This window comes from Brassica napus, chromosome C3 (genome assembly GCF_020379485.1).
Source record: "Brassica napus cultivar Da-Ae chromosome C3, Da-Ae, whole genome shotgun sequence".
Lineage (NCBI taxonomy): Eukaryota > Viridiplantae > Streptophyta > Magnoliopsida > Brassicales > Brassicaceae > Brassica > Brassica napus.
In genome coordinates this window covers 58,945,369-58,958,265 of record NC_063446.1, presented here as the reverse complement: position 1 = coordinate 58,958,265, position 12,897 = coordinate 58,945,369, and the positions used below count along the sequence as shown (strand labels likewise).

Here is a 12,897-nt window from a genome sequence, read left to right as displayed (position 1 = left end):
TCAGCAGTTGACAGAAAAAATAAAAGATTCAACATTTAATTTAGACATAGATAATGCGCATAAATAGCATAATGCCAAAAAAAGGTATCTTAGAATACAAAGGATGATGTAGCTGGTCGAGTAAAGCAGTAGCTTTTTTTTTTTTTTTTTTTGGTAAGAAGTAAAGCAGTAGCTTCTTGATCTTGCTAGATATTGCCAGGCACTGAATGCTACAAAAATAGATGATAGACTTCCATAAAGAAAAAGATTCAACAGTTGACAGACACAGAAATATTCAACATTTAATTTAGACATAGATAATAATGCGCATAAGTAGCAGAATGCTAAAACAAGGTATCTTAGAACACAAAGGATGATGTAGCTGGTCGGGTAAAGCAGTAGCTTATTGATCTTGCTAGAAATCGCTAGGCACTGAATGCAATCGATAAAAATAATCACATATATATGAGTTATTTTCTTTTAAAGATTCAAAAATAAATGAAAAAAATGATGTACCTAACGGGATTCGTATTCTGGTACGATCGTAGAAGCGTTTCGCCAACCGCTTCGCTGAAGCAATACCACAACGTTGACAGCCACGATGGTTGGTATAGCCATAGTATTCACTTCTCTTTGTAGCCATTGTAACCTCAAGTCTCATCCCTTCCAAGTAACTTCCATTGAGTGTTAAAGCCTTGTCTGGATTTCCCATACTAATGAAGGCAAAACTGAAGGAAAAAAAAAAAAAAGAGATGAGTAAATAATTTAGCATGCATATAACTTAAATAAATTGTTAGAAACTGATGGAAGAAGTAACAAACCCCATGGGAGAGCCAGTATCACAATGAAAAGGAATATAAACCCTTGAGACCTCTCCACAAGAACTGAAGTGTTTAATCAATGTTCTCTTTATTTCATCCCTCGGAAAGGAACAATCGAATCCCAGAACAAAAATTGTTCGCCGGTTTTTAAAATCTGCATCTTCAGATTCGAAATAGCACTCATGGTCTACCACCTTTTCCTTTGGAGTGTTATTATTCTCCTGTAGACATAAGGAATTGAAATAAACAACTCCGTTAGTGTGGTGTCATTCGTCCACATACAAAGCTACAGACAAACAAATAGAAGCTAAAAAAAATTACTTTATAAGAAAAACAAATATACCTCTTCCAGTAGATCTGAATTCTTCTTTAGTTTTTTAACAATTTCAGTCATCTCGTCCAGACGGTTACTTAATTCATCTACTATCTGATATTATATTAGAAGACGAAAAAAATGAGTTAAGGAAGCAACAAAAACTGAACATAAAATTTCTTTGTTTTGAAACTGATCCGTTGCAAATGCAGAAGGTCAACAACTTATTCAATGTAGTCGTTTTGAAAATGATCACTTTCTAGGAAAAGATAATGTTACGTCAGTGAATGAAATTTAGTCATATACTATTTAAAAGAGAGATGACTTATTTAAGTGTAAAAATCACAAGAGGGCCAAATACAACTATAAGGACAGTTATTAGACAAATTTAAAAAGCACCTTCTTGAGCCTTTTCGGCTTCTGAGGCTTTACTAAAGCTTCTGGATCATCAGAATTTATCTCTGAAGGCTCTGTGGTTGTCGCAACCTATACAAAAACAAAAGACCAAACGAAAATGTGAAGAAATCATAGATACACATAGGCTAAAAATATATAGAAATCGCTTTTAGAATGTTTTCAATGTAAAGAAAATATGTTTTCAAAGTAAACAGGACTTACTTGTCCATCGAAAGATTGGAAACTTGGAAGACATTCAACAGTCACCATGACAGGTGTTGTTGCTAGAAGTTGTAGGGTAAAACTCTCAAAATCTTCATAAGAAGACGCATCATTACCCCTAGGACGTCGGTAAATGTTCATTTCTTTGACATACTTCTCCATAAACGAAATTGCATACTTAAGCCTGTCGATGCCATCTCCAGATGCCTGATAAGCCTCATCAACCCCATCAATAATACCTTGACGTGTTAAAACTCGTCCCGGTGAGCCTGATAGTGTCAGCAGTGCTGAATACGCCCTATGAAGAGCAGCAGCCCAGCAATCATCTATAATAAAAACATAAAGGCTAATAAGATCGAGTAGTTCAACTGAAAAACTTAACTATTGTCGTATACAAAGCGTGTAACTTACTTGTCATCTATAATAAAAACATAAAAGCTGATAATTTGTGGGATTATGAGAGCTTCTAAGTGTTTTAACCGTGATGAAGCACACGAACAAAGTAAAAAAGGAGTGAAGTAACCGTAAGTATTTGAGAGAGAAGAGAAATTTGAGAATTTAAGAGAATGTGAGGATTTGTGAGATTGAGAGAATGAAAGAAATGTTTGTATTGAATTGTGTGTTTAATTGTGTAACATACATGGTGTATTTAAAGGAAACAAAAGCAATAAGCACTCAATGGTGGAAGACTAAATAACTAGTAGTGGACTAGCCACTCCTCCCCATTTGGTAAGTGATATGGCCACTCCTCCCACTTCCTCCACTAACTAGTAGTGGACTAGCTTCTCCTCCCAATTTGGTAAGTGATATGGCCACTTCTCCCACTTCCTCCACTACTTCCCTTTGTTTAATTCTTCATGTCAACACTCCCCCTCAAGCTTGACAGTAGTGAGTGTCAAGCTTGGAAAGCCATGAAGTATTCCCTCATTAAAACCTTTTCTTGGAAAAACCACTTGAAATAAAAACCAAGCAAAGGAAAAAGAGTAGAATACTCCACGGTGAGGAGATCATTGACATGGAAGGTTTATGAGTCCAAGTCTTGGAAGAATGGACTCACAAACTTTGCTACTGGCCGCCTTGGTGAAGATGTCAGCCAGCTGATCCGCACTTCTTGTATAACATGGGAGAATCACTTGCTGCTCCACTGCTTGTCTGACCTTGTGGCAGTCTACTTCTATGTGCTTTGTCCTTTCATGAAAGACTGAGTTGGATGCAATGTGTATTGCGGCTTGGTTGTCACAGTGCATGGTCATGGGAGAGGTGATCTCAATTCCCAAGTCGCCTAAAAGCCCCTTTATCCAGATAAGCTCACTGGTTAGCTTCCTCATTGATCTGTACTCTGCTTCTGCGCTTGAACAAGATACTATTTTCTGTTTCTTGCTCTTCCAAGTGACAAGATTCCCTCCAATGAATGTACAATAACCGGTGGTTGACCTTCTGTCTACTCTATCTCCAGCCCAATCTGCATCACAGTATCCTATCACCTCAGTGTTCTTGTTGCAAGCCATCCATACACCTTGTCCTGGTGCTTCTCTTAAGTATCTTAGAATCCTCTCCACCATGTTCCAGTGATGAACCTTGGGAGTTTGCATGTGCTGGCTCACTTGATTAACTGCGAAACACACATCTGGCCGAGTGATGGTTAGATAGATCAGCTTCCCAACCATCCGTCTATACTGCTTGACATCTTCAAATGGAGTGTCTTCATACTCCCCCTCTCGCAATACCTTGTAACCTTCTTCAAGTGGTGTCTTGGCATGTCTTCCTCCAAGATCTCCTGCCTCCTTTAATATGTCCAGGGTATACTTTCTTTGGGACATGAATAATCCTTCCTTTGATCTGCACATCTCAATGCCAAGGAAGTACTTCAGTTCTCCCAGGTCTTTGATGTCAAATGCGGCCTTGAGAAATGTCTTGGTTAAACTGATCCCCTCCTTGTCACTACCCGTGATGATGATGTCATCCACATAGACTAGAATTACCGTAATTCCTTGCTTGCTGGTGAGAGTGAAGAGTGTGTGATCCGCTTGAGACTTCACAAATCCCCTTCCATTCAATGTAGTGCTTAGCTTGTGGTACCAAGCTCTTGGTGATTGCTTCAAGCCATAGATTGCCTTTCTGAGTCTAAGGACATTCCCTGGTTTCACCATTTCTTCCATCCCCGGAGGTGGTTTCATATACACTTCATCTTCTAGTTCTCCTTGCAGGAAAGCATTCTTCACATCCATTTGCCAAAGGTCCCATTCTAGGTTCACTGCTAATGAGAGTAGAATCCGGATTGTATGAAGCTTGGCCACTGGTGCAAAGGTGTCTAGATAGTCCTCTCCATACACTTGTGTGTATCCTCTTGCCACCAGTCTGGTCTTCTTTCTTTCTGGCTTCCCATTTGCAAGATACTTAATGGTATGTATGAGTCTGCTGGTCACGGCTTTCTTCCCTTTTGGAAGTTCTGTCTCATACCAGGTGTTGTTCTTCTCCATGGCCCTCATTTCATCATCCACCGATTTCCTCCATTCATCATCTTCCATAGCTTCTGCATATGTTCTTGGTATCCATTCCAGGTCCAATGAACTCATAAAGACTTGATGTTCTTCTGGATAGTGAGCTAGGGAGCATAATCCACTTTCTGGATGTGCCACAGCTTGAGCATTGTAGTAAACAAAATCATTTTTAACCCAATCTGAGGCTGGTCTTCTGATCCTTGTACTTCTCCTTAGGACTTGTGTCTGCTCAGGTTCATTACTGCTGCTTGGTTCTCCTTCTTGAGCTTCAGTGTCTGGTTGTCCCATCTCATCTTGATCATGAGATAATACTGGGTTTTCTTCAGGTTGAGCTTGCGCCGGTTGATCTTCATTCCCCCCTTCATGGTCAGGATGAGAGTCTTCAGTGTTATGAACCATGGTCTCTTTATAAGGAGTAGTGTCCCGGCCTTTCTCTGGTTCCTTTTCTAGGTTAATGCCGAGTCTTTCCATAAGAATCTTCAGGTTGTTAGCTCTGTCCGAGGCAGAATGAGATAGATCTTTGAGTTCCTCCCAACTCTTCTCATCATAATAGGCCTTGGATTCTATGAACTTAACATCTCTGGATACTAGGACTCTCCTTGTCTCTGGTACATAGCATTTGTACCCCTTTTGGTGCGTAGAGTATCCAATGAACATTGCCTTTGTGCTCTTTGCCTCCAGTTTGTTTCTTAGTTCTCCTGGAATCAAAACAAAGCACACACACCCAAACACACGCAAATGATCAATTGATGGTCTAGATTTGTTTAGTACCTCATATGGGGTGGCATCAAAGAGGACTCTTGTAGGTGTGCGGTTGATTAGGTAGGTGGCTGTGACTACTGCATCCCTCCAAAACCGTTTGGGTACATTTGTATGGAACATCATACTCCTTGCCACTTCCATCAAGTGTCTATTCTTTCTTTCAGCCACACCATTTTGTTGGGGTGTGTAAGGACAGCTGGTTTGTTGAATGATTCCATGTGAGGCTAGATGTTGTTTGAAGGTTGTGCTAGTATATTCACCACCATTATCTGATCTAAGAATTTTAATCTTAACATTGAAATGGTTAGTAATATAGTTCTGAAAATTTTTAAATGCTTCTAGCACCCTATCCTTAGATTGCAACAAAGTGATCCATGTGTATTTAGATTTTTCATCAATGAATGTCACAAAATATTTATGTTGTTCTCTAGATACACATGGAGCAGTCCACACATCAGAGTGAATCAAATCAAAGCAGTTTTCATATTGGGTTTTTGATTTAGGAAACACAGTTCTGCAATGTTTTCCTAATATACACGCTTCACACTCATTTTTAAAAGAAATACTAGGCAACAGGATGTTCAAGGCACGAGAATGGGGATGTCCTAGTCTAGCATGCCAGATTTCATCTTTAGGGAATTCAGAAACAGAATGAAACACACACGATAATTGAGATACAGGTCTTGTGTCCTCAAGTAAGTACAAGTCTCCCTTGGTAACACCTTTGCCAAGCAACTTACTAGAATCAATATCCTGAAAGTATACACTGTTAGGCGTGAAAGTAACTTGACAATTGAGATCATTAGTTACTTTTTTAACAGACAGTAGGTTTGAGGCAAATGTAGGCATATAGAAAGCTTTAGATTCTTTATCAAACAATCTAAGTTCACCTACACCTTTTATTGGAATTTTATCTCCATTTGCTATCATCACATTTCCTAAAGCCGGTTCTATGTTCTTAATCAGTTCTAAATCACTTATCATGTGATGAGAAGCACCAGAGTCTATAACTAAGGGCTTAGCCGATTTAAAATTATTCATAGAACCATTTGCATTGTGAGAAGCATTAAGGGAGATACCAAGAGTTTTAGATATACCAGATTCCTTGAGAGCTTTGATGAGAGCGGTTAAGTCAGACTTCTTGATGGTCTCATCTAGATTGGCTCTTGGCGTGGCATAGCCTGATGTGGAGGCAGTAGCTCTTCCCACACCTAGGTTGCTTATACCCATGGTGATTGGTGTTGTTGGCTCAGCACCATCAGTTGAGAAGTTGGCTCTTGCATCTTGGTATTGAGGGCGGTTGTCCCTAAATTTGTTGGGCTTGAGGTGCGGATGTAGTATCCAGCATTTGTCCTTCATGTGGCCCTTCTTCTTGCAGTGATCGCAGGTCAAGTTTTTCTTCTCATCTAGCTTGTAAGCTGCCTTGTTTGACACGGCTCGTTCAGCTTGATGTGCCATGTTTAAGTCTCCCTTGCCTCCAAATAAGCCCACAGAGCCTTCTTCCTTCTGAATTTGAGCGCATACTTCATCCAGGTCAGGTAACTTGTCAGCTCTCAGGATGTGCTTGATTAAGCTCCCATAAGATGGATTAAGCGTGAGCAGTAGTCCAAACACTCTGTCCTCTTCACGCCTGGTTAAGAGAGTGGTGGGGTCGGTAGTATGTGGTCTGAGTAGTTCCATCTCTGCCCAAAGAGACCGGAACTTGCCAAAGTGAGGCTGGAACTCCATATCTCCTTGGTTGAGGGTATTGATAGCTCTTTTTACTTCAAAGACCCTTGTAAGGTTGGAGGTATTTCCATACACTTTGTAGAGTGTATCCCACAACTGCTTGGTAGTTTCACAGTAGGAGTAAGACTCCATGATGGCGGGTTCTAGGGAGCTAAGGAGCACTGTGAGAACCATGAGATCTTCCTGAGCCCATTTGTCTTCATCAGTAGCTACCACAATCTCCTGTCCATCTTCTCCTTGGGTGGTTTGTTTTGGAGCTGCTTCTGCTGAGACATGACTCCACAAACCCTTTCCTCCAAGGGCAATCTTCACCATCCTGGCCCACAAGAGGTAGTTAATCCCCTTCAGGGTCACAGGTATGCTGATGCGGTTGTTGTTATTGTTGTTGTTGTTCTCCATCTTGGGGATTTACTTGGTCAGAGGTAGAGTTTAAGAACTAGAAACAGAGTTTTGATTTTGCGGAATTTAGAAAGGTTTCAAGATTGTTGCTGCTCTGATACCATGATAATTTGTGGGATTATGAGAGCTTCTAAGTGTTTTAACCGTGATGAAGCACACGAACAAAGTAAAAAAGGAGTGAAGTAACCGTAAGTATTTGAGAGAGAAGAGAAATTTGAGAATTTAAGAGAATGAGAGGATTTGTGAGATTGAGAGAATGAAAAAAATGTTTGTATTGAATTGTGTGTTTAATTGTGTAACATACATGGTGTATTTAAAGGAAACAAAAGCAATAAGCACTCAATGGTGGAAGACTAAATAACTAGTAGTGGACTAGCCACTCTTCCCCATTTGGTAAGTGATATGGCCACTCCTCCCACTTCCTCCACTAACTAGTAGTGGACTAGCCACTCCTCCCCATTTGGTAAGTGATATGGCCACTTCTCCCACTTCCTCCAGTACTTCCCTTTGTTTAATTCTTCATGTCAACAAAAGCTAATAATAAGATCGTGTAGTTCAACTGAAAAACCTAACTATTGTCGTATACAAAGCGTGTAACTTACTTGTCTCTTGTTTATAAGACTCAGCAGTAATGTCCGGTCTTTTATCTGTCCAAGAGTATCTTCTTTGGGTATACATCAAGGTCGGTAGACTAGTATTTAATGGTAATAGCATCTGTTCATGAAAAAGTGGAAAATTGAGTACAAAGAAGTGTTAATTTTTTATACTAAAATTTTAAAATCTTTATTGCCAATGCCTTTCTGTTCATGAGAGAGCTGAACAAAAAAAATATGAAAGTCAAATAAATCTGAACTACTTTCATCCATCTTCCATCATCGTAAGCAAGTGTAATAAGCGTAACTAAAGAGAAGAGGCTTTTTAAAAGATTTAAGACACTATCTATCCATCTTAATTTCCTTTACGTAAAGAGTGAAAGAGATTTACCTTTTTCAAAGCAGTCTTTTCGTCTTCATCATTCGCCTGCAACAAACAGAAATGTCGACAGTTAAGGGACATGATTATATTTTAAAAGATTTTAAAAAGCACAAGAATAACATTAAATTAAAAGAAAAAAGTTTCTCAGCTACACGAAATTTACTGTAATATGGTGGAAACTATCCAATCTATGAAAATGTATCAACAACTATACAGAGTTTATGTTAATACATGTCACATATACGAAGTTAATGATTATATGGTGGGAACATCACAATCGGGTTTAATTGATTTTAATCAAAGTTCTTGGGGTCAATCTGTAATTTTATTAAAATCAATTAATAAATTATTGTTTTTATGAAGTTTATTAAACTTAATAATTTGATAAACTTAATAATTTGATAAACTTAATAATTTTAATAAACTTTAATAAACTTAATAATTTATTAATAAACTTGATTTTATTAATAAACTTAATGAAGTTAATAAATTTATTAATAAATTTAATTATTTTAATAATTTTTGGTTAAGTTAAAAAAATTACAGATTGACCCCATTTATTAAGTTTATTAAATTTAATAAATTATTAAGTTTATTAAGTTTTTTTTATTTAAATTATTAGGTTTACTAAATTTAATAAATTACTCAGTTTATTAATTTAATAAATTATTAAATTTATTAAAAACAAAATTATTAGGTTTATTAATTTAATAAATTAATAAGTTTATTAAATTTAATAAATTATTAAGTTTATTAAATTTAATAAATTATTAAGTTTATTAAATTTAATAAATTATTAAGTTTATTAAATTTAATAAATTATTAAGTTTACTTAAGTTTTTTTAAATTATTAGGTTTACTAAATTTAATAAATTATTAAGTTTATTAAGTTAATAAATTATTAATGTTATTAAATTTAATAAATTATTAAATTTTTAAAAATTATTAGGTTTACTAAATTTAATAAATTATTAAGTTTATTAATTTAATAAATTAATAATTGTATTACATTTAATAATTTATTAAGTTTATTAAAACTATTAAGTTTATCAAATTATTAAGTTTGATAAACTTTATAATTTAAAAAACTTAATAAACTTAATAGTTTAGTAAAATGAATAAAGTTAATATTTTTTTCCAATTTTAATAAACTTAATAATTTCTTCCAATTTTAATAAACTTCATAAAAACAGTAATTTTTAATTGATTTTAATAAAATTAATTGATTTGATTTTAATGATTTAGGGTTAAATTTTAATAAATTACAGATTGACCCCAATAACTTTTATTAAAATCAATTAAATCCGATTGTGATGTTCTTACCATATAATCATTAACTTCGTATATGTGACATATATTAACATAAACTTCGTGTAGTTGTTAACACATTTTCATATATTGGATGGTTTCCACCATATTATAGTAAACTTCGTGTAGCTGAGAAATTTTTTTCCGTTAAAAAGGTTATTGATTCTACCTTTTTCTTGCCCACTATTTCAGCTTCGAAGCATAATTTCGGTGAAGCCTTAGTAAGCGTAATTGGAAGACCATCAATTTCAAATGATTTCCACAAATCTCCTCCATCCACGCCTTGAGGGTCAATGTATATATATCCAAAACTGTTGGAAAAGAACAAAAAAAAAAAAAAGAGGTAATCAATGAGATAAATTCATAATTTTCACAAACTACAAATTTGAGAAAGAGCCATACCCTAGACAACCACCAGTTTCATTATCTTCTGGAACAAAAATGTTAAGGACTTCGCCTCTTGACTTGAATTCACTACGAAGTTGTTTCATGATCTCTTTTACTGTCGATTGGTTGTTGAACCCACTTGCAAGCACTATTTCTCGACTGTCACCAGAAATGAAAGTTAAAACAATTAGTCGTTCAAGTTAATAACAAATCTTTCTCCAAAAGATGGAAATAGTTACCTGTTCCCATTCGGCTTAATATAAATTGGAATTCCGCGCAATTTTTTCCCACACAATTTCAGTGCCTGGAAATAAATAACAGAAGCAAATTGTGAGATAGAGTACAAAGAAGTGTTTAATTTTAAAATATTCAAAAGGTACCTCTTTTGTGTCTGCAACAGAACCAAAAACGATCACGCTCCTAGAGTATTCGTTTTTGAAGCGACGAATAACAACGTGAACAGGTTTGCCGTTAAAAAAAGAAACAACGAGTGAAAACTGTGAATAAACTTCTAGACCCATCTCGGCTCATCTCAGAAGTATAATGAGAGATTCTTGGAAAGAGTTTAGATTCGACCTTTTTCTTCTTGGGCTTTACGTCTGGATCATCAGATCCCACTCGCTCCGGGTCTGGGGTTGTTCCACCCTAAAAATCACCAAAAAATAGAAAGAAAAGTTATCATAATTTGCAAGAAAAGAAATACATTGAGTAGAGGAAGAAGAAACTTCCATGGGGGGAGAAGAGCAGTTAGCGGCAAAAACCCTAAACCTTTCTCTCGGAGGAGCAGTTAGAGACGGAACGAGCGACCCCTACCTGTGGCGTTGCATGAAGTGCTTTCGGGCTTCTAAGTTTGATAGGTTTTTGGGCTTCTCATCTTTTGGGCTTTAACGGTTCATATCCGGTTGCCTTAATTCTTTTCTTCAAATTATTATGGTTTCAACGACATTTGATTACAATGTGATTAGGAAAGCGGTTTGTAAAGCTGAATAAGGGCAGACCGGGTGAACCGACGGTTGCGGAAATTTGTGGATGTGTTTTCTAGCGGTTTTAAGATATTTGTACGACTGATATTGCAGTTAAAAATTGGTGCATTTGCGGGTGACTTATGACTGGTTAACTACCAAATGCGGTAACAGTCAAATAATAAATTAACAATATTTACATTTAATATAGTTATAAAAATATCAAAAATCATAAAACTATAATAAATATAAAATTTATATTTAGAAAGTTATAATTTTAATTTTTTGAAAATTTATTGAAATTGTTTTTATTATTAATTTTTATAATATTAATTAAAATATAATAGATATATTTTAATATTTTCATAATTTCAATTTAGAATTTTTTATTAAATATTTGTACTTTTGTTTATATATTTTTATTAAATATTTTTACTAAATATTTTTATTAAATATTTTCATAATTTGACTGACCAGTGATTTTTAATTTTATTTATTATAATTATATCTAAAAGGAAAGGATAATTCAATTACCATTTTCCAAATAATCTACATAAGATTAGAAATAATTATTATGGTAACTAATTGTTGAAACTATGAAAGAGTAATAATGCGATCAATTTTTTTATATATTTATAAATTACATAAAATAATAAACAAAAGTGTTTATTTGAATTGATATAATGATTTTATATTTGTATAGAAAGAATTATATTTGTATATAAAGTATCATAATAACTACTAATGTCTAATAATTCAATGCATGCTTTATAAATTATTTACAAAATTATAAATATATTTATAAAAATCAGACATTTTAAATTATTATAAGAGGTTCTAAGTCATTTATAGAAGCTTATACTTTAATTTATAAAATGTATTTTGAAAATTTATCTTACTATTACAATATTTTGAATTTTTTCATTTTAATGATAAAATTCCTCAACTATGTTTACTTAGTATAGAAACCCCTAAACTAAAGATTTACTGGTAGTAATAGTAATTATGACATATCATAGTTTAATTCATTAAATAAAGTTAGTTTAAGAGGTTTTTCGTTGTGACAAAAAAAAGAGTTTTTCGTTAAATACTTAGTTTGAGGGTTTTTACCCAAAACAAACTTAGTCGGAGGTTTTAACGTTAAAATTCATTATTCTTTCCTTATTATATATTATTTAAATCCTTATAGTGGGATTTGTTTTATGAAAAACCAGTTGCAATCAACTGACGAGATATCTTTTTTCCTAATATCTTGTATTTAATATTTAAATATATATATATAGCAAGATTTGAGTTACCAAAATTATGTATATATTATAATCAGAATATCTTTAAAATTTTATTAGAAGATATTCTATCTCATAGCTGAATTAAAATTTATTAGAGGATATTCTATCTCATAGCTTCTCTTAAAAACTAAGTCATTTAGAAACTTAAACTAATTTGCTATATAAATATCACGTCAACCCTATTAGTTTCACGCATCTATCTTTTAAGTTTTCATATGTTTTTGATCGTTATAATTTAAATTCTACTTTTTTGATCTTGCGCAGGTGTATGATAATCAATAAGTAATTCATAAACGGAAACACCATTACTCGTAATTTTATGGAGGATTCTTCTTCTCCGTTTATTTTTGTTCTCTCCCTCTCCATGTTGTATCTCTCTCTATATTTTTGCATCAGTAGTGATTCAACTAACAAAAAGAGACGACTCTGTTTATCCAGAAACTAATCATCCCTTTCGAAAAATGTAATTTTTTTGTTATAAAGTTAAATCACTTATCAAGAATATAGTATAAGATATGCATGCTAATCAAGTGCAATTTATTTGAAACTCATTGATGTTGATCATTTTTGGTACATCTGAGAGCCAAAGGTAATCTCAAAAAAAATTAAAAACTTTGAAACTCATTGATGTTGTCCTATCAATTATATAATTTGTTATCTTTTAGGAATTGATTACATTTTTAAATATTTTTGTTAGAATTACCTCTTTTCTGACCCAAGGTTTAGAGAAAGAAACCGTAAATCATCTCTGTTGTTACAATGAAACCAATAATAATAAATCTCAGGTAATTCGAATCTCTCTTTTATATTTCATGGCTGATTTTTTTTATTGGGGTTATGCGTGAAATATTTATT

General features: G+C 34.1%; 2 protein-coding genes across 2 annotated transcripts; both read right to left on the bottom strand.

Annotated features, from left to right (window-relative positions):
* Positions 1–218: 218 nt before the first annotated feature.
* Positions 219–1,638, bottom strand: LOC125583415 (nucleolin 2-like). Its single transcript, XM_048750320.1, has 5 exons — positions 1,513–1,638; positions 1,144–1,227; positions 801–1,021; positions 496–707; positions 219–411 (listed from the first exon to the last, which is right to left on the bottom strand). The coding sequence occupies exons 2-5, from the start codon at positions 1,192–1,194 to the stop codon at positions 395–397; spliced, it is 501 nt and encodes a 166-aa protein (XP_048606277.1). The 5' UTR covers positions 1,195–1,227; positions 1,513–1,638; the 3' UTR covers positions 219–394.
* Positions 1,639–7,086: 5,448 nt separating this feature from the next.
* On the bottom strand, positions 7,087–11,026 carry LOC106354970. The gene is made up of 7 exons (XM_048750319.1): positions 10,172–11,026; positions 10,031–10,095; positions 9,807–9,950; positions 9,574–9,715; positions 8,106–8,141; positions 7,724–7,835; positions 7,087–7,638 (listed from the first exon to the last, which is right to left on the bottom strand). The coding sequence occupies exons 1-7, from the start codon at positions 10,310–10,312 to the stop codon at positions 7,553–7,555; spliced, it is 726 nt and encodes a 241-aa protein (XP_048606276.1). The 5' UTR covers positions 10,313–11,026; the 3' UTR covers positions 7,087–7,552.
* Positions 11,027–12,897: the final 1,871 nt, after the last annotated feature.